Source organism: Chelonia mydas, chromosome 6 (assembly GCF_015237465.2).
Source record: "Chelonia mydas isolate rCheMyd1 chromosome 6, rCheMyd1.pri.v2, whole genome shotgun sequence".
NCBI lineage: Eukaryota > Metazoa > Chordata > Testudines > Cheloniidae > Chelonia > Chelonia mydas.
The window spans coordinates 125,799,934-125,821,601 of record NC_051246.2 but is presented as its reverse complement, the minus strand read 5'-3'; the positions used below and the strand labels follow the sequence as shown (position 1 = coordinate 125,821,601).

Here is a 21,668-nt window from a genome sequence, read left to right as displayed (position 1 = left end):
GGGCCGCACTCCCGGGGAAGGGGCAGGGGCGCGGGGGGCTCCGGCTGTTTGGGAGGAAGGACGGAGCCTCTCCCCGCGCGCAGGGGGACCCCGTGGGCAGTGACTGATCTCCACCCGCTGCCCAGAGGTGCTGGGAAGGGAGGAGCGCGCAGCGGGCGGTGCCGGGGCTCCCCGGCTGGGGCAGGGGGGGTGCGCAAGGCGGGGCCCCGGAGCTCCAGCGGTTGGGAGGCAGGAGCGCGCAGCGGGCGGTGCGGGGGCTCCCCGGCTGGGGCAGGGGGGGTGCGCAAGGCGGGGCCCCGGAGCTCCAGCGGTTGGGAGGCAGGAGCGCGCAGCGGGCGGTGCGGGGGCTCCCCGGCTGGGGCAGAGGGGGTGCGCAAGGCGGGGCCCCGGGGCTCCAGCGGTTGGGAGGCAGGAGCGCGCAGCGGGCGGTGCGGGGGCTCCCCGGCTGGGGCAGAGGGGGGTGCGCAAGGCGCGGCCCCGGGGCTCCAGCGGTTGGGAAAGCAGGACGGAGCCCCCCCGCACTGCCCAGGCTGGCGCGGGAGGGACTCTGAGCGGCGGGCTGCTGCGCCCGGGGAGGCGGGCCCGAGCTCCAGCTGTTGGCGAGGGAGGAGCTGCGGGCGCGCCTCTGGCGGCGCGCCCGGGGAGCCCGGCGAGGGGCCGGCTCGGCGCGCCTCCCGCCTGCTGCCGCGGTTGTGCCCCGGGACCGGCGGCGGCAGCAGCAGCAGCAGCAGCAGCGGGCGGGCGGGCGCCACCATGAGCGGGGCGGGCGCCACCATGAGCGGGGCGGGCGCCACCATGAGCCGGGACAGCTCGAGCCTGCACTGCCAGAGCCCGGACCTGCTGGAGCCACAGGAGAGCCCGGCCATCAGCGCCGTCATGTTCTCGGCCGGGCTGCTGGGCAACCTGACGGCGCTGGCGCTGCTGGCCCGGCGCCGGCTGGGGCGGCGCGGCCGGCCGCTCTCCCTCTTCCACGTGCTGGTGACCGTCCTGGTGCTCACCGACCTGCTGGGCACCTGCCTGGTCAGCCCCGTGGTGCTGGCCTCCTACGGCCGCAACCGCACGCTGACGGCGCTGGCCGAGGGCGGGCAGCTCTGCCACTACTTCGCCTTCGCCATGAGCTTCTTCGGCCTGGCCACCATGCTGGTGCTCTTCGCCATGGCGCTGGAGCGCTGCCTGGCCCTGGGCCAGCCCTACCTCTACGAGCGCTTCGTGCGCCGCCGCTCGGCGCTGCTGCTGGCCCCGCCGGCCCTCTGCGCCTTCGCCGCCGCCTTCTGCGCCCTGCCGCTGCTGGGCTTCGGCCGCTACGAGCAGTACTGCCCGGGCACCTGGTGCTTCATCCGCATGAGCCCAGCGCCCGGCGAGGCTGGCGCCAGCCCCTGGGACGCCGCCTACTCGCTGCTCTACGCCTCGCTGCTGCTGCTGCTCATCCTGGCCGTGCTGCTTTGCAACCTGAGCGTCATCCGCAACCTGGTGGGCATGCACCGCCGCGGGCAGACCTCCCGCCGCCTGGCCTCGCTGGAGCAGCCCGCCGGCCGCCGGAGGCTCTCCATGTCCGAGGAGGTGGATCACCTCATCCTCCTGGCCATCATGACCATCACCTTCATCGTCTGCTCGCTGCCTTTCACGGTGAGTGCAGGGGCCCGGGCCCCCTCGTTAATCCCTGCCCTTGGGGGCCTCCGGCGCCTTGCCTTCTCCCGCTGGTCCCCTTGTTAATCCCTGTCCTCGGGGGCCTCCGGCACCTGGCCTTCTCCCGCTGGTCCCCTTGTTAATCCCTGCCCTTGGGGGCCTCCGGCACCTGGCCTTCTCCCGCTGGTCCCCTTGTTAATCCCTGTCCTCGGGGGCCTCCGGCACCTGGCCTTCTCCCGCTGGTCCCCTTGTTAATCCCTGCCCTCGGGGACCTCCGGCACCTGGCCTTCTCCCGCTGGTCCCCTTGTTAATCCCTGCCCTTGGGGGCCTCCGGCACCTGGCCTTCTCCCGCTGGTCCCCTTGTTAATCCCTGTCCTCGGGGACCTCCGGCACCTGGCCTTCTCCCGCTGGTCCCCTTGTTAATCCCTGTCCTCGGGGGCCTCCAGCACCTGGCCTTCTCCCGCTGGTCCCCTTGTTAATCCCTGTCCTAGGGGACCTCCGGCACCTGGCCTTCTCCCGCTGGTCCCCTTGTTAATCCCTGTCCTCGGGGGCCTCCGGCACCTGGCCTTCTCCCACTGGTCCCCTTGTTAATCCCTGTCCTCGGGGGCCTCCGGCACCTGGCCTTCTCCCATTGGTCCCGTTGTTAATCCCCATCCTAGGGGACCTCCGGCGCCTGGCCTTCTCCCGCTGGTCCCGTTGTTAATCCCCATCCTAGGGACCTCTGGCACCTGGCCTTCTCCCGCTGGTCCCCTTGTTAATCCCTGCCCTTGGGGGCCTCCGGCACCTGGCCTTCTCCCGCTGGTCCCCTTGTTATCCCTGCCCTTGGGGACCTCCGGCACCTGGCCTTGTCCCGCTGGTCCCCTTGTTAATCCCTGTCCTTGGGGGCCTCCGGCACCTGGCCTTCTCCTGCTGGTCCCCTTGTTAAACCCTGCCCTTGGGGACCTCCGGCACCTGGCCTTCTCCCGCTGGTCCTCTTGTTAATCCCTGCCCTTGGGGACCTCCGGCACCTGGCCTTCTCCCGCTGGTCCCCTTGTTAATCCCTGCCCTTGGGGACCTCCGGCACCTGGCCTTCTCCCGCTGGTCCCCTTGTTAATCCCTGCCCTTGGGGGCCTCCGGCACCTGGCCTTCTCCCGCTGGTCCCCTTGTTAATCCCTGCCCTTGGGGGCCTCCGGCACCTGGCCTTCTCCCGCTGGTCCCCTTGTTAATCCCTGCCCTCAGGGGCCTCCGGCACCTGGCCTTCTCCCGCTGGTCCCCTTGTTAATCCCTGCCCTCGGGGGCCTCCGGTGCCTCGCCTTCTCCCGCTGGTCCCCTTGTTAATCCCTGTCCTCGGGGACCTCCGGCACCTGGCCTTCTCCCGCTGGTCCCCTTGTTAATCCCTGCCCTCGGGGACCTCCGGCACCTGGCCTTCTCCCGCTGGTCCCCTTGTTAATCCCTGCCCTCGGGGACCTCCGGCACCTGGCCTTCTCCCGCTGGTCCCCTTGTTAATCCCTGCCCTCGGGGACCTCCGGCACCTGGCCTTCTCCCGCTGGTCCCCTTGTTAATCCCTGCCCTTGGGGACCTCCGGCACCTGGCCTTCTCCCGCTGGTCCCCTTGTTAATCCCTGTCCTAGGGGACCTCCGGCACCTGGCCTTCTCCCGCTGGTCCCCTTGTTAATCCCTGTCCTAGGGGACCTCCGGCACCTGGCCTTCTCCCGCTGGTCCCCTTGTTAATCCCTGTCCTTGGGGGCCTCCGGCACCTGGCCTTCTCCCGCTGGTCCCCTTGTTAATCCCTGTCCTCGGGGGCCTCCGGCACCTGGCCTTCTCCCGCTGGTCCCCTTGTTAATCCCTGCCCTTGGGGGCCTCCGGCACCTGGCCTTCTCCCGCTGGTCCCCTTGTTAATCCCTGTCCTCGGGGGCCTCCGGCACCTGGCCTTCTCCCACTGGTCCCCTTGTTAATCCCTGTCCTCGGGGACCTCCGGCACCTGGCCTTCTCCCGCTGGTCCCCTTGTTAATCCCTGTCCTCGGGGGCCTCCAGCACCTGGCCTTCTCCCGCTGGTCCCCTTGTTAATCCCTGTCCTCGGGGCCTCCGGCACCTGGCCTTCTCCTGCTGGTCCCCTTGTTAATCCCTGTCCTCGGGGGCCTCCGGCACCTGGCCTTCTCCCACTGGTCCCCTTGTTAATCCCTGTCCTCGGGGGCCTCCGGCACCTGGCCTTCTCCCATTGGTCCCGTTGTTAATCCCCATCCTAGGGGACCTCCGGCGCCTGGCCTTCTCCCGCTGGTCCCGTTGTTAATCCCCATCCTAGGGGACCTCTGGCACCTGGCCTTCTCCCGCTGGTCCCCTTGTTAATCCCTGCCCTTGGGGGCCTCCGGCACCTGGCCTTCTCCCGCTGGTCCCCTTGTTATCCCTGCCCTTGGGGACCTCCGGCACCTGGCCTTGTCCCGCTGGTCCCCTTGTTAATCCCTGTCCTTGGGGGCCTCCGGCACCTGGCCTTCTCCTGCTGGTCCCCTTGTTAAACCCTGCCCTTGGGGACCTCCGGCACCTGGCCTTCTCCCGCTGGTCCTCTTGTTAATCCCTGCCCTTGGGGACCTCCGGCACCTGGCCTTCTCCCGCTGGTCCCCTTGTTAATCCCTGCCCTTGGGGACCTCCGGCACCTGGCCTTCTCCCGCTGGTCCCCTTGTTAATCCCTGCCCTTGGGGGCCTCCGGCACCTGGCCTTCTCCCGCTGGTCCCCTTGTTAATCCCTGCCCTTGGGGGCCTCCGGCACCTGGCCTTCTCCCGCTGGTCCCCTTGTTAATCCCTGCCCTCAGGAGCCTCCGGCACCTGGCCTTCTCCCGCTGGTCCCCTTGTTAATCCCTGCCCTCGGGGGCCTCCGGTGCCTCGCCTTCTCCCGCTGGTCCCCTTGTTAATCCCTGTCCTCGGGGACCTCCGGCACCTGGCCTTCTCCCGCTGGTCCCCTTGTTAATCCCTGCCCTCGGGGACCTCCGGCACCTGGCCTTCTCCCGCTGGTCCCCTTGTTAATCCCTGCCCTCGGGGACCTCCGGCACCTGGCCTTCTCCCGCTGGTCCCCTTGTTAATCCCTGCCCTCGGGGACCTCCGGCACCTGGCCTTCTCCCGCTGGTCCCCTTGTTAATCCCTGCCCTTGGGGACCTCCGGCACCTGGCCTTCTCCCGCTGGTCCCCTTGTTAATCCCTGTCCTAGGGGACCTCCGGCACTTGGCCTTCTCCCGCTGGTCCCCTTGTTAATCCCTGTCCTAGGGGACCTCCGGCACCTGGCCTTCTCCCGCTGGTCCCCTTGTTAATCCCTGTCCTTGGGGGCCTCCGGCACCTGGCCTTCTCCCGCTGGTCCCCTTGTTAATCCCTGTCCTCGGGGGCCTCCGGCACCTGGCCTTCTCCCGCTGGTCCCCTTGTTAATCCCTGCCCTTGGGGGCCTCCGGCACCTGGCCTTCTCCCGCTGGTTCCCTTGTTAATCCCTGCCCTCGGGGACCTCCGGCACCTGGCCTTCTCCCGCTGGTCCCCTTGTTAATCCCTGCCTTTGGGGGCCTCCGGCACCTGGCCTTTTCCCCCGGCCCCCTTTTTAATCCCTGCCCTTGGGGTCTCCTGCACCTGGAGCCTTTTCCCCCTGGTCCCCTTGTTAATCCCTGTTTTTGGGGGCCTCCGGCACCTGGCCTTCTCCCCCGGGTCCCCTTGTTAAGACCTGCCCTTGGGGGCCTCCTGCACCTAGGGTCTTCTCCCCGGACCCCCTTGTTAATCCCTGTCCGTGGAGTCTCCAGCACCTGTCCCTCCTCTTCTCTGCCCGTGGCATATGCTAGCCTAGTCTCCTGTGGACTGTATTACTTTGGTTTGGGTTATTGGGTTTAGTGTGCAGGTGTTAGGGCGTCTGTGAGACACAGGAGGTCAGACTAGATCAGTGTTTCTTAGTGACCGGCCCATGGACCGACACCGGTCCCTGAGATCAAAAAGGTTGAGAAACACTGGATTAGATGATCTGGGGGTGGGAGGTGAGGGGTGTCCTTTCTGGGCCTATATTCTGATTTACAACAAAATTATTTTTAGTCCCTGCATTACAAAGAAACCCATACAGATGAGGGCACCAGGCAGCCCCACTGAGTTCTGGGATTAAGGCACTGGACTAGACTGAAGCACAAAGATCCTTTCTTTGTTCCTGACTCTGCCACAGCTTCCCTGACCAAATCCCTTAGGCTACCTCCACACTGCAATAAAAGACCCGTGGTTGGCCTGGCTCAGGGCTCTGGGACTATACAGTCGTTGTGTGGTCCTTCAGGCTCACGCTGGAGCCCACACTCTGAAACCCCACGAGGGGAAAAGGTCTCGGAGCCCGGGCTCCAGCTCCTGATCCGGGCTCTGAGACGGTGCCATGGGCTTTTTATCGCAGTAGTGGCTCTGTGCTTCTGTTTCCTCATCTGTTAAATGGAGATAGCACTTTTCTAGCTCCCCGGGGACTCGTGAGGAGAAATCCACTTTCTGGGAGTTGAGAGACGATGGTGACAGGGCTCAGGAGGCGTTCACAGGGCACTAGAGTGGCAGGTGCTTGCCCGAGGTTGCATGGATCAAGGCTAGGCCCACGTCGCTGAGTTTACATGCAGTGGCACTGAGCTGTGCCATTTTGAGGGCGGCAGCAAGGTTGAAGGGGCTGGTGCAGTTGCAGGGAAGGAGCCGAGTGGACACAGCTCAGTGTGTGTGCATGTGTCATAATGCTGGTACACAAATCAGCAGGGCTCCATGGCTGTAACTGAGGTAACACAGGTCAGTTAAATTGCCCACGTGGAACTGAGGTTGCGTAGCTAAATGCAGTTAGGTGAGTGCCGGGATGCACAAAATCACGGGGCTTGCGTGGACGCGGTTTGCTGTGGTGTCAGTGAGCGTGCATGCATCCATGTGGTTGAACAAGTGGAAACGAGGATATAGTTCTGCCCGCTGAGCCAAGTTTTCAGCTGTGAGGGGAAAGGATGCCTTAGAATCATAGAATATCAGGGTTGGAAGGGACCTCAGGAGGTCATCTAGTCCAACCCCCTGCTCAAAGCAGGACCAATCCCCAATTTTTGCCCCAAATCCCTAAATGGCCCCCTCAAGGATTGAGCTCACAACCCTGGGTTTAGCAGGCCAATGCTCAAACCACTGAGCTATCCCTCCCCCCAATCTGTCTTAGCAGATACAGACAGCCAACAGCCACTGTGCACACACAAACCCTCACCTGTACACAAATGTTAATTTCTGTGTGAAAAAGCTGGTGTCCCTGAAGCCGAAGATTGTGTCCATAAACAAAGATACGGGATCGGAGAATATGCTCCACACACTTACAATTCATAAGAACTTTGAGCATAGACATTACTTTTGAACTGAAGGCGTTAAAATGCTTGATAAAGGCATGTATTTCCCCTATTCAACAGGCAGGGCTGGCTCCAGGCACCAGCGAACCAAGCAGGTGCCTGGGGCGGCAAATGTAAAGGGGCGGCAGGACGTCGGGCTCTGGGGCGGCAATCCGCCCTCGGCGGCGGCGGGAATTCAGCGGTCGCTCCGTCACAGCGCGTTTTGCGCTCGGCGGCAATTTGGCGGCGGGGACGCGACTCTTCTTCGGACGCCGGCAGGAATTCGGCGGCCACACCATCACTCCGCCTCCGTGTTCGGCGGGCAGGATTCCGCCTCCCCGTTCAGCGGCAAGTTTTGGGTTTTTTTGTGGCTTGGGACGGCAGAAACACTGGAGCCGGCCCTGTCGACAGGTAGGGAAACCGAGGCACGCTGAGATTAAGTGTTTTGGACAACGGCAGGTTTGGAAATACAACCCAAGTCTTCTGACTCCCTCGTTCTAACTGCTAGAATGCCCCCCCTCAAAAATATAACCCGTGTGACACAAGTAAAGAACTCTATCAGTCTGACTTTCTCTTGTCGTTCAAATTAAATAGGACCCCTTCAGAGCTGCCATGTCAACCAACCCTTTACCAGTCGACAATAGTCAGATAGTTCGATTCTTCCCACTTTTGAGAGAGAAGATGGTTTGGGTGATTTTTTTTTCTTCTGTTTTTCAGTTTTTTTTTCCCTGTGAAAAGCCAAACCCACCAACGTTGGGAATACGGCCAAAGCTAATTTTACATTCCCAGCATTAGAATGACATTATCTTTCATTAGCACTTGGAGAGCTGAAAGGCCCAATGGACAAATTAACCACTGGACATGCTGCCCCATTATTTTTGAATTTCAAGAGCGTGATCAAGGAAATGTAATAACCTCTAGCAGCCTCTTGTGTTTCCTGTGGTTTTGGACTTGAAATCATAAGAGCTGCTCCACCACCAATTGATGGGCCTTAAATTCATTTAGGGGTCTTTAGCTCTGCTCCTAATGGTACTTTCCCGCATCTGGCTGAGTCATGTGCAGACATGAGATGTAACTGCTGGTGTGCTCGTGACAGGCATTCTTGGAAGTATGTATACATTTGCAATGGGTCTGTTTTGGAGAGGAAGGTTTTTTGCAGTCTGGTGAGCAGCATAAAGTGACCAGCTAGTTAAAAGTCCTGGATGGTAGAAGTGTATTTTCTATCAGCCTAGTATTTGTACGTAGGATCATTTCATTCGATCAGATATCTAGAAATCCCACTGTGCTCTGCAAAGGAGAAATTAAAAATTCTTATATTATCAGGTGAACAAGCATCATGAGTATGGAGAAAGGGGACATTGGACCTAGTTCTTATGGCTTTGAGAACTGACTCACAATCAGTTACTTTCTTTTTAGCTTTAGGAGATTCTCTTTCTGGTCTACTCTTTCCATAGAAGAACATAGATATTGCCATAGAACAACAGACCAACTAGCTGTCGTCACAGGTAGCAGAACAGGTAGGTGGCCAGTGGTGAATCCTTCAGAGGAAAGCATATAAACCCTTATAGATGTACCCAGTTGTACAGTAGTATAGCACTGGGGATTTCTTCCTGCTCCTACCTCTTTCTGCCCTGAAGCATGAGGACTGAAAGTCCTAAATCTATCTAGGTAATATAATTGTAGACACTACTCATATTCCTTGCCACGGCTAATCTTTTTTTAATTAGACACACGTGGATGATGATTGAATTTAGTGCCCAGGAATGTGATATACCAGTAGCACCAATTGTAAAGCCGAGCCTGCATAAGCAGTTGTAGGGCAAACTTTCCCCCAAACTAACTAAGTCCCGAGTCATGACATGAGTCGTCAGAACATCTGGTGCTTTCAGTAACTAGTGTGAGATGATTCAACTCGCTTTCAGCTGCAGCATGCACAGGATTTGAACCCAGGTCGCTTGAAGTGAATGGCTAAGGCATTAATTGTCTGTCTCAAACTCTTCATCTCCTTTTTTAATACACAGCTTTAGAAGTTAGATACACCCGGGGTTGCTAAACAGCTCTGGGTTCATGGGGACCAGGACCTGAGACGGAGCAACTGGTGTCACATGAGTCAAATTTGCTGCATCATCTTCCCAGGAGGGATTGTCAGCTCTTCCATGAAGTAGCAAACAAGCATATGTAAGGAAGTAACTGATTTTGGCTGTCAGACATAAATTCATAGAGTAGGTCAGAAACCTGGCTAGAGCTGTTTTTCTTCCACGCTCATTGATTGCACCTACACACGCTGGTGAAGGCCACGATAGACAACCTGACAATAGACTGGATACGTTAATAAATTATCCCTTAAGCATCTATTGACTTCATTGCAGGTTTGGATAAATGAAGTCTCTTGTCATGCTTAGCTCAGGGCTAGCTACGACGCTCAGTGATGGATTCATTCTTGTGGTTTCACATGCCTCACATCTGCCAGGGGCGGGGGCAGCGGGCGGGGGGAGCGGAAGGGATGTTTTGGATGGGACTAGTCATACTTGTCACAGCTTCTTTAAATACCAAAGCCAGCTGATTGGTTCCTTAGGGGTGTGTGGAGGAAAATAGGCTCCCTGGGGAATCGTAAATTGCCCTTGTCTCAAGCTGGTATTGAAAAAGCTTCTGGGACTTTGGGGGCAAGCCAAGCCTCTTCTTCGGGCCTCCCTTTGGCATCCCTTCCTCATTTTTCTTTTAGCGACTTGACATTCTGGGGGGGAATAAGCTGTGGGGACTATCCCATTTTGGCCTAAACTCTCGCTACTGGGGTTGTGGTGATAAAGTAGCCCGCTGGAAAATTTAGCACCTCTGTGAGGGATTAGACTTCGCTGTCGTGGGACAGACTGGTGGCCTCTCCTGGAGCGTGTAATCCCGGATTTAACATCACATTGTTCATGTTGTCGTCCGGAACACTGCACCTAGTGTGAGCGGTCGCCCAAGAAATATGCATTTCAAAACTCGCAAGTGAAACATGACTGAACTGTTCGAACTCCCCTTAACCCGAGCTGAAATCTCCCGTGGATGGACCTAAAGGCAAAAGACATTAAGCCCATCAAAATGGAGACACGCAAAGATGAAGGTCTGAAGTTATGTCTTTAAATAACCCTTTTATGCCATATGTATCAGAGATCAACAGAAAAAGAAGCCATGGGCTCTCGAGTAGAGGCCTGTGTGTCAGGACAGCTGGGGTTCTGTGGCCCGCTGAGTCACTCTGTGACCCAGAGCCAATTTCATCCTCTCTCTGTACAGCTGGGGAGGCAAGGCGCAATCAGGATAACAGCTACCGAGCTTTGTAAAACCCTTTGAAACCTTGGGGTGAAAGCGATACCTAGTTGCAAAGTTTTGTTACTAAAACAAGGACTTTTGCAGAAGGGACTCTGCGTGTGCCACGTACAATGTTAGTGGTATCTAAAAACAGGTGGGGTGTTTATTCCCTCTTCATTTAATTTCCTGCTTGGTGGAGTTAGTCTGAAGAGGGATTCATTGACGCGTACCTGAGTTCTTTCCATGTAAATACATAGAAATGGGGAAACAGGCTTCTCTTTAGACTTTTTTCTCCATCTGGAAGTTGTGTGATAGAGCGGGCTGTAGCAGCTGATTGGGCCACCCTGCCATTTGGATCCTTGCAGCTCCCACACATGTGCAAAGTGTCTGCGTGCTCAAGCATTTTCCAAGGCTCGGGATCGGTCCTAGGTCCGGTTCTGTTCAATATCTTCATCAGTGATTTAGATAATGGCATGGAGAGTACACTTATAAAGTCTGTGGATGATACCAAGCTGGAGGGGTTGCAAGTGCTTTGGAGCAAAGGATTAAAATTCAAAATGATCTGGAGAAATGGTCTGAAGTAAAATGGATGAAATTCAGTGAGGACAAATGCAAAGTGCTCCATTTAGGAAGGAACAATCAGTTGCACACATACAAAATGGGAAATGACTTCCTGGGAAGGAGTACTGTGGAAAGGGATCTGGGGGTCATAGTGGATCACAAGCTAAATATGGGTCAGCTGTGTAACGCTGCTTTTCTTTTTAACAAATATCATTCTGGGCAGTATTAGCAGGAGTGTTGTAAGCAAGACATGAGAAGTCATTCTGCTCTACTCCACACTGACAAGGCTTCATGTGGACTATTTTGTGCAGTTTGGGGTGCCACGTCTCAGGAAAGAAGTGGACAAACTGGAGAAAGTTCAGAGAAGAGCAACGAAAATGATTAAAGGTCTAGAAAACATGACCTCTGAGGGAAGATTGAAAAAACTGGGTTTGTTTAGTTTGGAGAAGAGAAGACTGAGCGGGGGACATGATAACAGTTTTCAAGTACATAAAAGGATTGTTACAAGTAGGAGGTAAAAGAATTGCCTCATTAACCTCTGAGCATAGGACAAGCAGCAACGGGCTTAAATTGCAGCAAGGGAGGTTTAGGTTGGACATTAGGAAAAACTTCCTAGCTGTCAGGGTGGTTAAGCACTGGAATAAATTGCCTAGGGAGGTTGTGGAATCTCCATCACTGGAGGTTTTGAAGAGCAGATAGACAAACTCCTGCCAGGGATGGTCTAGTTAATACTTAATCCTGCCTTGAGTGCAGGAGACTGGACTGAATGACCTCTTAAGGTCACTTCCAGTCCAATATGGAATGCTTCATCACTGTCAAAAGGCTTCCCCACCCTCCACCCCAATTAAATGCAGTAGATGTGTTTCTGTGAAGTGTTTCGCTTAATGAATCTGCATTTTGCAATGGAAAAATGTGTCGGAAAGTTCCTGATCGGCTCTATATATTGGTTAGGCAGAATGGAGAGAAGCTTGCGTTGTGTGAGGCTGCTCATACTCTGCCTGTCCTATGGATAAAAAGAGAATGTCAGTGAGTAGACCTAACTGAAGAAAATGAATTTGTCGAAACCTAAACCGTTTACGACACAGGGTGGAGTTCGACAAATTTCCTGACTTGAAAAAAGTGTTGAGGGGGAAAAAAAAAAAAGGGTTTGAAATTGTCAGTGTTGTTTTGACATGTTCTACACATAAAAATCTAGTTTTCCCGTTCAAAATGACTTTTCCTTTTGAAATTTAAACAAATTAGACTGAAAAAGGGTAAAAAAATTGAAATGGCAAATTTTTGAAATCAACTTTTTGATTTACCTGAAATGAAAAAAAAAAATTGGTTTCTCAGTTCACAAATATTTTCAAGATTTTGACTTTTCATCCCAAATCAAGACATGGAAAAAATTTTGAATTCTTGAAAATATTCACGGGACCAGAAACAGTCTCCCACCCAGCGCTAGCCTTTCGGTCCACCAGCTTGGCATCTCATTAGAACGAAATTCACTTAAATCAGTGACAATGAAACGTCTGTTGTGAATATAGAAGTTCCTTTGAAGTGGCGTTTTATACTTGTGCATCAAAATACTCCTATGATCAGTCTTGCATTTTATTTTCCCTTTATGTTTTACAGATTCGGGCCTATATGAACATGTTTATGCAAAACGAAGACTATAAGAAGGACCTTCTAGCGCTGAGGTTCTTAGCAATTAATCCAATTATTGACCCTTGGGTCTTTGTCATCCTTAGACCTTCAGTTCTGAGGGTAATCCGTTCTGTACTGTGCTGTCAGATGTCCCTAAAGACCCAAGACAACATGCAGACGACTACTGCTGCAGAGTCAAAATCCAATAAGCAGATTGACCTTTGCGGGCAGTAGTCACAAGCAGCGTTCAGTGGAGACATCTGGAAGATCTTGCTGAAATGGCTCCTCAGGGTAATGAACAAACTTAGAAGTATAAACATGATGGGAAGCTGGCCTTTTAGGTTACTAAACAAATATATTTACTGTACAATGGATTGAGCTGCAGTCTGGCTGACAAGAGGCTGCAGGGTTTGTCAAAAAGCGAAAGAGAAGTCCATCTAAAGTGAGCATTTTCTATTTATGGGACAGCATCCTAGAGGCTAATCAATAACTGGATTTCTGTTGCCACTAAACAGGTACTTTCATGTTGAACTGAGGACACGTGCCACACTCTAGTGTGTTTGAAACGCTAAAAAGCTAGTGGCTATTTACTGTAAGTCCAGGAGACAAATGTTTTCTCTAACACTATGCCTAGTGACAGTTTGGTGGGGAGACACAGAAGAGTTAATAATAGAGCTTCGGCTTACTGATTTGTTGCTAAACCCGCCAAGGCCTTATTAGCTTCATGGAGGCTTAACTAACCATTTATCTAACTACTGAAACTGAAGTCTTGAGAGCCCTGTGCATTGGCCTGCTAAACCCAGGGTTGTGAGTTCAATCCTTGAGGGGGCCATTTAGGGATCTGGGGAAAAAATTGGGGATTGGTCCTGCTTTGAGCAGGGGGTTGGACTAGATGACCTCCTGAGGTCCTTTCCCTCCCTGATATTCTAGGATTCTATGATTTCTGTCTCAGAGATATCTGTATTGCCACGTGCCTTCGTATAACTACTATCTTGCCTTGGGGTGGGGAGGAAGGCTAAAGCTAGCTCCGCTTCTTGTCACTCTGTTTTCCAAGTGCCCTACAGCAGTGGTTCTCAAACGTTTGTAGTGGTGACCCCTTTCACACAGCAAGCCTGAGTGCGACCCCCACCCCACTTATAAATTAAAAACACTTTTTTTTATAAATAACACCATTATAAATGCTGGAGGGAAAGCGGGGTTTGGGGCGGAGGCTGTCAGCGCGCGACCCCCCCCCCCAGGTCATAGCCTCGTGACCCCTGAGGGGTCCCAATCCCCAGTTTGAGAACCCCTGCCCTACAGCTAGGGGAAGAAAAGCCAACTGGGTTCCTCTCTTAGGGTCAAAGCTGTTAGGATGGGCAGAAGCAGGGTTACATCTCTCTGCTCCAGAATCCTGATTTTTAGAGCAGCTCTCCATGGGTAGGGTCATGCTTAATGGTGGGCAAATGTCAACTGAGCCCCCCTGTGTTGCAGCCCCCCCCCCCCCCCAACAACCTCTTGGATCAAAGAGCTTTGCTTTGGGCTTACATCTTACAGCAGATGCCCATCCTCCCCCCCCCCCCCCCCCCCCCCCCCCCCCCCCCCCCCACACACACACATTTGCGCTGGTAGGATCAGGAGCTTCTAAGCTTGGGGCCCCTGCATCTCTGAAGCTGGGGTGCACCCGCTGGGGCATGGCCTGCTGGGAGAGATGGTTGCTTGTGCAGACGGAAGGAAGTTTCCCATGCCGTCTCACTAGGGGTTTTCTAGAGGACCCAACACCTTTGTATTTAAGTGACTCTTCACATGCAAGCCTGATACAGCCCTGTGCGTGACAAGTCTTTACAGCCCCTACTCGTAGGCATTTTCCTTATAAGGCCAGAGAAGAAATACCACACAAGATACGTATGTAATCATCACATCTCATCCTAGGTAAAGCTGTGGGAATGACGACGTGAAGTCTTAAATATCAGTGGGAAATATTTCACAAGATAGAGGGAACCTTCTACCAGGCTGGCTTCTCCAGAGGAGCTGTGATTCCAACTGTGATTCTAAGCAGGAAGCTGCCTTTTTTTTACATTATGGACTGGCTCCCACAGAACTCATGGGGAGCTTTTCCACTGAGTTCAGTGGAAGCAGGATAGCTGTCTCCTGTCCAAGCCTGCCGTGTGCTGGAAAGACCTTTTTCCTAGAGTGATTGGCCCTGATTCAGTAGAACACTTAAGTTCTCAATGCTTTGCTTAATCAGGGCCCTAACTAAGTTATGACTTAAAGTCCCTCCTCTGAAAAAGATACGGTTTTCCTTAAGTGCGGCATATAAAGCAGGTTTTCAGACAGACTGTGGTATATTGTACATGACGCTGATATATGGATAAAAAGAAAAGGAGTACTTGTGGCACCTTAGAAACTAACAAATGTATTAGAGCATAAGCTTTTGTGGGCTACAGCTCACTTCATCGGATGCATAGAATGGAACATATAGTAAGAAGATATATATATACATACAGAGAAGGTGGAAGTTGCCCTACAAACTGTAAGAGGATAATTAATTAAGATGAGCTATTATCAGCAGGAGAAAAAAACTCACTACAAAAGTTTTTTTCTCCTGCTGATAATAGCGCATCTTAATTAATTAGCCTCTTACAGTTTGTAGGGCAACTTCCACCTTCTCTGTATGTATGTATGTATATATATATCCTTACTATATGTTCCATTCTAAGCATCCAATGAAGTGAGCTGTAGCTCACCAAAGCTTATGCTCTAATACATTTGTTAGTCTCTAAGGTGCCACAAGTCCTCCTGTTCTTTTTGCGGATACAGACTAACACGGCTGCTACTCTGAAACCTGATATATGGATGTTAGTGTGGATCAGCAGCTGTCCTTTTGTTGGCTATGCCAAGGAGGCCCGCAGAGGTTCAGAGAGGGGTGAAGAGAAAATTGCCCCAAAAGAATTCCACAGGGTAGACGTGAGGGCCCATTTTGGAGGGTGGAGCTATCCGTAATACAGAGGATAACGTTTCTCAGCCTCTGCCGTAACCAGATCCCCTCCCATTTAATAAGATGGGAGTCTCAGGATGAGCATGATCCACTGACCACCTAATAATACCCAATTCTTATTCTAGTGCCTTTCCTCAGTAGATTTCAAAGCACTTTACAAAGAAGGTCAGTAACATTTTGCTCACTGGGAAACTGAGGCACTTTTTTTGTTCATTAAACTTAAGAGGTTATTTTTATATGATCGTGTTATTTCCAGTGTGCCAGGGTGTTGCTTTCTATTGAGATTTTTATTTAAATAAAAATGCATTCAGTTTGTCAGGTACGCACGCTCTGCTACATATGTTCTTGCCAATGGTATGTTATCAGGATTGGCTCATCTGTTATTAGTGGTTTCAGACCAAATTCTGCATTGATTTCACACCCTGTGCAATCCGCACTGAAGTCAGGGCAAGAGGATCCAAGCCCATTAAACTTCAGCTGAGAATGGCCTTATTTTACATAACCTTTTCCCCTTCCCTTCTATGGGACCCTCATGGAAGTCAATAGACTTGCTTACACTAGAGATGAATTTTCCCAAATGGGATTACCCAGGATAACTGGTCCAGGAGGAGTGTTGCTCCACTTAACTATTGCTCCAGTGTTGCTCCACTTCTTTAAAAAAAAAAAAAACCCAAAACGTTCATGGTATTTTATTGCAAGTAGATCTTGTGTACTTAAGAGTTTTATTTCTTGTCTAAAAATACCCAAAATGAAAAGATTTGAAGCTTTTTGTATTTCTGCAATTGACATAAAATTAATAAAAATCATCTTTTCAAAGTAGCTGTCTGAATCGTATGTGGTTTCATGCAGAAGTCACAAGTCAGAAAATAGTCAGTCATATAGATGAAACGTGTAGCCTACAGGCTAGATTACAACACAATGGGGGGAAAATAGCAGTAAAAGGAGGTTTATTATAACATCAAGAACATTCTTGGGAAGAGAGAGTAGGTGGGTTTATTCTAGAAGTAGGTGGGAAATGGTTTTCCGATCCCTCAAATATTTGAAGGTCTGAAGTCCACCCTCCCCCACACCCCGCACAATCTCTGATGGAAACAAAGTCAAAATCTCAAAGATAGCAGTGAAGCAAAAAAACCCCAATGTGCAGTTGAGGTCAATTGAAATGTTACAATTCAATAATTTCAAAATGTTTTGTTGAGATTTTGACTGTTTTTCTTTCAACCTACCTTCGCCTGTAACTAGCTTATATTTAAAAAAACAAAGCTCTTTCAAATCGGCAAACCAGCAACTTTCATTTTGAAACTTTTTTCCAATTTTTTAATTGTTTTTTTTAGTTGGGGGATTCATGGACTCCAAACCTCTTCTGAGAAGTTTCAGATTTCATGAATTGGCATTTTTATGAACAATTCCCAACAAGCTCTTGTTTATTCAGAGTTGAAAGACACCACTTCTGACCAGAACAAAAAATACTGAAATGAAGAAATCAAGCATGACTGCCCACTTCCACAGCGGTGTGATTAAATATCTATTTTTTCCACAAATGATGTGTCTCCCAAGTTACACAAATAGATCTGATGTTGAAAATGTTGCTTTTCAGGATGGAAAGGACACCAACCATGAAAGAAATGCTGTTTTGACTCCCCTAATTCCAAGTCACGCACTTGCTCCCCAAATGACTTATTACAACATAACACCTTGCATGCTATTCGTAAGATACAAATAATACTAGAGGAGTTGTGAATTTGTTCTCATCCAAAGAATTATTGAAGGTCAGACACTTGATGCTGTTGATTTTCATAGTCTGAATGGGTGTGAAGAAGGAGAACTGCTAACAACGGAGATGGTAATAAAAGCCAGCGGTTGTGTAATTTGTCAGTTAGCCACGATCCACAGGAAGTTCTCTAGCCTCTGAAACGTGGGTGGGCAGATGACAGACAGAGAATAGTATTGCGCAAGGGTGATGAAAAGCTCTTCCTGGTTTAAGAATAAAAGACTCCACCGAGCTGCTGTGGGAGGAATGATTGCTACCATATTTTTAGCTGTTGTGGAGGTTTCCGTGATAAAGCTATGGTATCGATACAGTGCATAACCTTCATTTTGTGGAGCAGATTTTTAGAAGAGGCTGGAACTTTCACACGTACAAAGATCTGTTTCCACTGGCTATGACTGGAGCTGTGGCTGCTCTGCACTTCTGGAAATTCAGGCCTCCATAATGACTTGCTCAGGCAAATTCCTCATTTGTGCCTGCGACTGTGGGAAACACAAACCTGTATTTCAGCACATAGCCCTCAGGCCTTTGTTTAAAAACAGGGCTGTGGGTGGAGGGGAGGGAATGCACAAATCTTAGAGGTGTCCCACCCCCTTCCCCCAATATGATGAAAAGCAACATACAGAATTACATTAAATTCTTGTGTTTTGTTAAACTTGCATGGCAGTTATTCTGTATCTTTGAACTGTTCATTCTGGAATTTCTGGTCTGGTTGCATAATACATTTTTTCACAAGGCTGGGATGGGATTTCTGAAATGCACAGTATTTGGACTCTAGAGTCTGACCAGGTATGAGATAATAAGACAGATGGGGATACAGTGGATAAGAAATTGAATATGAGCCAACATGGTGCAGTTGGCGAACAAAAGGCTAGTAGCATTCCGGAGTTTCGTAACAGGAGTGTCATACATAAGACCTGGGAGTTAATTGTCCCTGCTTAATCAGCACTGGCGTGCCCTCACCTGGATGGGCGCCACGCTTTAGGAAAGATGTGAACAAACTGGAGAGACTCCAGAAGAGAGCTACAAAACTAATAGAAAACCTGACCTCTGAGGAAAAGTTAAAAGAAAGTGGGCATGTTTAGTCTTGAGGGGGGGACCCGATAACAGTCCGCATGACATGAAGCGCTGTTATAAAGAGGACACGGTAATCAAGTGTTCTCCATGTCCACCAAAGGTAGGACAAGAAGTCATGGGCTTAAGCTGTAGCAAGGGAGATTTAGCTTATATACTGACAGGGTTGTTAAGCCCTGGAACAGGCTGCCAAGGAAGTTGTGGAACCCCTTCGCTGAAGGTTATTAAGGAGCGGGTGGATAAACAAAGGTCAGGGATGGTCTCGGTATATTTGGTCCTGCCTCAGCGCAAGAGGCTGGGCTAGATGCACTCTCGAGGTCCCTTCCAACCCTACATTGCTATGAAATCTGTTCAGTCGTACAGGTCTCCATCTGCAATGGGGTGGGGGTCGGGGGCGGTCCCGGGGAGCACCTAAGATAAGGGTTTGGGCCAATATCTTTAGTAAGACAAAAGTTTGCTGTAAACTTTTATATTTGTAAGAAGGATGCAGTCCTGCAAACCACAGACTCAACCCCTAAAATAGTACTTTCTAACTTCTTGTTATCTGCACCCGTACATGAAATTCAGAAGTATGTTACAGCTACCGGATGTCTAATCTGGTCAGTTTCCCAGCATGGGAGCACCACACTAGTTCAGGGGCAGAGGAGGGAAACAGGGTGGTGGTAGGAAAAGCTGCAGGATCCCAGATCCATCTCAACACTTTCTGCAAACATGCATTTGTCTCTATAGGGGTAGGTAGTTGCTTCAAAACTAAGGAGCTTCCCTTCTTTGCTACCATTGTAGCAGCTCATTGAGCTGGCTGAAGGGAGCAGCTCCCAGAAATTAATAGATTTTATGACCGGAATGGACCATTGGACCATGGATGGGGCAAAAGGTAGCAACTCGGCTGCTCCTGCGGCATTTGGGTCAGCTGTGGATGCTCCCGGGTCCTCAGCATCCTGTAGACTTCTGGCGAGCGGAGGATCAGAGTTCCCAGAGAGGGGAGAAGAGTCAGCAAAATGCATGTGCGCGAGCAAAGCAAAAATATAAAAAGAAAGAGGGGGAGGGGGAAGGAAGAGCTGGGAGCAGCTCTCAGGATGTGATGGGAGGGTGGTGTCCAGGTACAAATCCATCCCAAGGAGGGAACTCCAACCAGAGAAAGGGTGAGAGCCAGTGGGTAAAGTTATTGGGGTTCCCAAGAGCTATTCTAATACAAAGAATAATCCCACCTCTAAGCAGGAAGATGAGCAGGTGGAGAGACCGTGAAGCTCAACAGTCAAACTGCAACTCGACCCTGGCAGAGATCATTTTAAGAGTTTATGGGTATGTTTACACAGCAAAGAAAAACCTGGGGCTGGCCTGTGCCAGCCAACTCGGGCTGCAAGGCCGTTTCATTGTTGTGTAGACATTCAGGCTTGGGCTGGCACCTGGGCTCTGGGACCCTGTGGGGTGGGAGGGTCCCAGAGCCTGGGCTCCGGCCGGGGAGCCTACACCACAATGAAACAGCTCTGCAGCCCAAGCCCTGCGAGCTCGAGTCAGCGGGCATGGGCCAGCCATGGGCTTTTCTTTGCCGTGTAGACGTAGCCGAAGATTCAGATGCGAGCGATTCTGGGACAGGGACAGGGGCGGTCATGTGAGCAGGAGGGGAAAAAAAATCACGTGGTAGGCCCCAGGAAGTAAAAATGTGAGATTTATTTCTGCAACCTTTACCTCCAACAGGGGCCCTTGTCAAGCTTCTGATGATCGCAGGCATGATCCAGGAAACCCACAAACTTGCTTTTCCCTGCTACAGGAAGAATATAGTTGTTACAAGAATTCCAGCACGATGCCCCTGGCCTGAATTTATACTAAAACTGAGCCAATTTTGTCTACAAGCATGCACGTCCCGCTCCCAGGGCTTTCACATGTGTATCTGGGGACAGACTTTGGCTCTCCATCCTTTGCTATGTGTTCTTCCATGAAATCCCACAAGATAGTGACATTCCCAAAGGTTTCCGTCGCAACTCCATTTAAACCCACTGGGCTACGGCTTCCTTGTTTGTCTTTTGACTCATTAATAAGATACTAACAAAGCAATGTTTGCAAATTTCCCAATACCAGGCACTGTGCCTGGATCTGGTAAACTTTTAAAGACTGCAATTTCACCCATGTCCTTACTCATTTGTTAGGAATTAATGTGTGAATGATGTTCCCTGGGCCCTGGGATTCTGCTTCCTTTAAATGTATCTAATCGTTTAGAATGTTATTTCATGGCGAGCTTTGCTCTACCTTGCTCCTTCTCTCTTGGAGAAAGGATCCTTTACTTTGGCAGCTTTTAATGTCTTTGTCTCCAGAGGGTATATCAAATCACTCCTTTATTTGACAATTCTGCCATCTGCTTACTGTATATATAGTTGAAATCGCCCTTACTTAGTAGAAGTTCTCTGCCATGCTTTTCCTTTTGTGCTGGTTTGCTAACTTTCCCAATCATCCTCCCATGCCAGTGTTCTGTATTTATTAAAATACTTTGTGGATATAACTCCTGCGAGACCCTTCATCCCAGGGAAATTAAAATAGCTAAGAGAGTCGTAGAAGCCTCTGGGGTAAGTAGGTAAATGGGGATTGTAGTCTCCAGCTCAGAATTCTTAAACTGATTAGTTTACCAACTGAGAATTTCATTTGGAACTGAATTTCAGCCAGTTTCCTCAAACTCATTGTGCATTCTTTGCATGCTTACTTTTTTTTCCCTTTTCCTTTTTAAACACAAATATTTGGGTTAGCTTTGGGGTCTCTGCCCAGTTACAGTTTCCAATGTAGAGTTGAGCAGATTAGCAAAATCAAAGGGTATTTTTTCCAATTTCAAGCAGGGCAGGGATCATTTCACACGTTCCCTAAAATTATGTTACTACCCTTTGTACAGGCAAAACTTCAACCATATTTATCATACCTAGCTGGCCTCCTGTTAGACTAGCTTCTGTTCTTGTTGGCAGTTGACTGTACTGTGTAAGAGGGCAAGCCCCACCTAACCTACGTCACTGTCTTTCCTTCCTTGGTTTTTTGTGTGGTTTTTTTTGTGGGTTTTTTTGTTTTTTTTCTTATTTTATTTCCCCATCAGCATGGCAATAGCCTTTTCACAGGCTTCTGTTATTCCCATTTCCTGATCCAACTTCCATCCGGCTCAGCCAGTCTAAAACAGGTACCATTCAACACTGGACATTTGCCACCTGCCGTTGTTAAGTTTAATAAGATTTCCTATTTGAAGATGGGAGATAACTGTAAATACAAGGGCAAAAAGAAATAGACGGGGGGTGATCTTCCTTTTTTTTAGAGGAATTCTTAGTATAGTAACACTCCAGGGTCACCATCCTTAAACAAAGAATTTCAAAGAAAAAAAAAAGGGGGTGTGTGAAATTCTGGCCTTACTGAAGGATTTCACCCTCTTTACAAGACAATGCAAACCCCTTATTCTTTGTGCTTATAAGCTGTAGGACAT

At 50.9% G+C, this 21,668-nt stretch overlaps 1 protein-coding gene and 1 long non-coding RNA gene across 3 annotated transcripts in view; one reads left to right on the top strand and one right to left on the bottom strand.

Annotated features, from left to right (window-relative positions):
- The first annotated feature begins 456 nt into the window (after nucleotides 1–456).
- PTGER2 (prostaglandin E receptor 2) lies at nucleotides 457–13,241 on the top strand. 2 transcript variants are annotated; one of them, XR_005225660.2, is made up of 3 exons: nucleotides 457–1,626; nucleotides 7,011–7,340; nucleotides 12,393–12,528. XR_005225660.2 is itself a non-coding variant. In XM_027832066.3 (2 exons), the coding sequence occupies exons 1-2, from the start codon at nucleotides 754–756 to the stop codon at nucleotides 12,636–12,638; spliced, it is 1,119 nt and encodes a 372-aa protein (XP_027687867.2). In that variant the 5' UTR covers nucleotides 470–753; the 3' UTR covers nucleotides 12,639–13,241. The 2 variants fall into 2 exon arrangements, 1 of the variants encoding a protein (XP_027687867.2); XM_027832066.3 differs by lacking the exon at nucleotides 7,011–7,340 and having other exon boundaries at nucleotides 470–1,626; nucleotides 12,393–13,241.
- A 2,810-nt stretch (nucleotides 13,242–16,051) lies between these two features.
- Nucleotides 16,052–21,668, bottom strand: part of LOC119566484 — a 29,736-nt gene continuing 24,119 nt past the window's right edge. Inside the window, exons 2-3 of the long non-coding RNA XR_005225659.2 lie at nucleotides 19,907–19,982; nucleotides 16,052–17,625 (exon numbers count right to left, since the gene is read on the bottom strand). This is a non-coding gene — a long non-coding RNA (uncharacterized LOC119566484). The remainder of the gene's footprint in view (nucleotides 17,626–19,906; nucleotides 19,983–21,668) is intronic.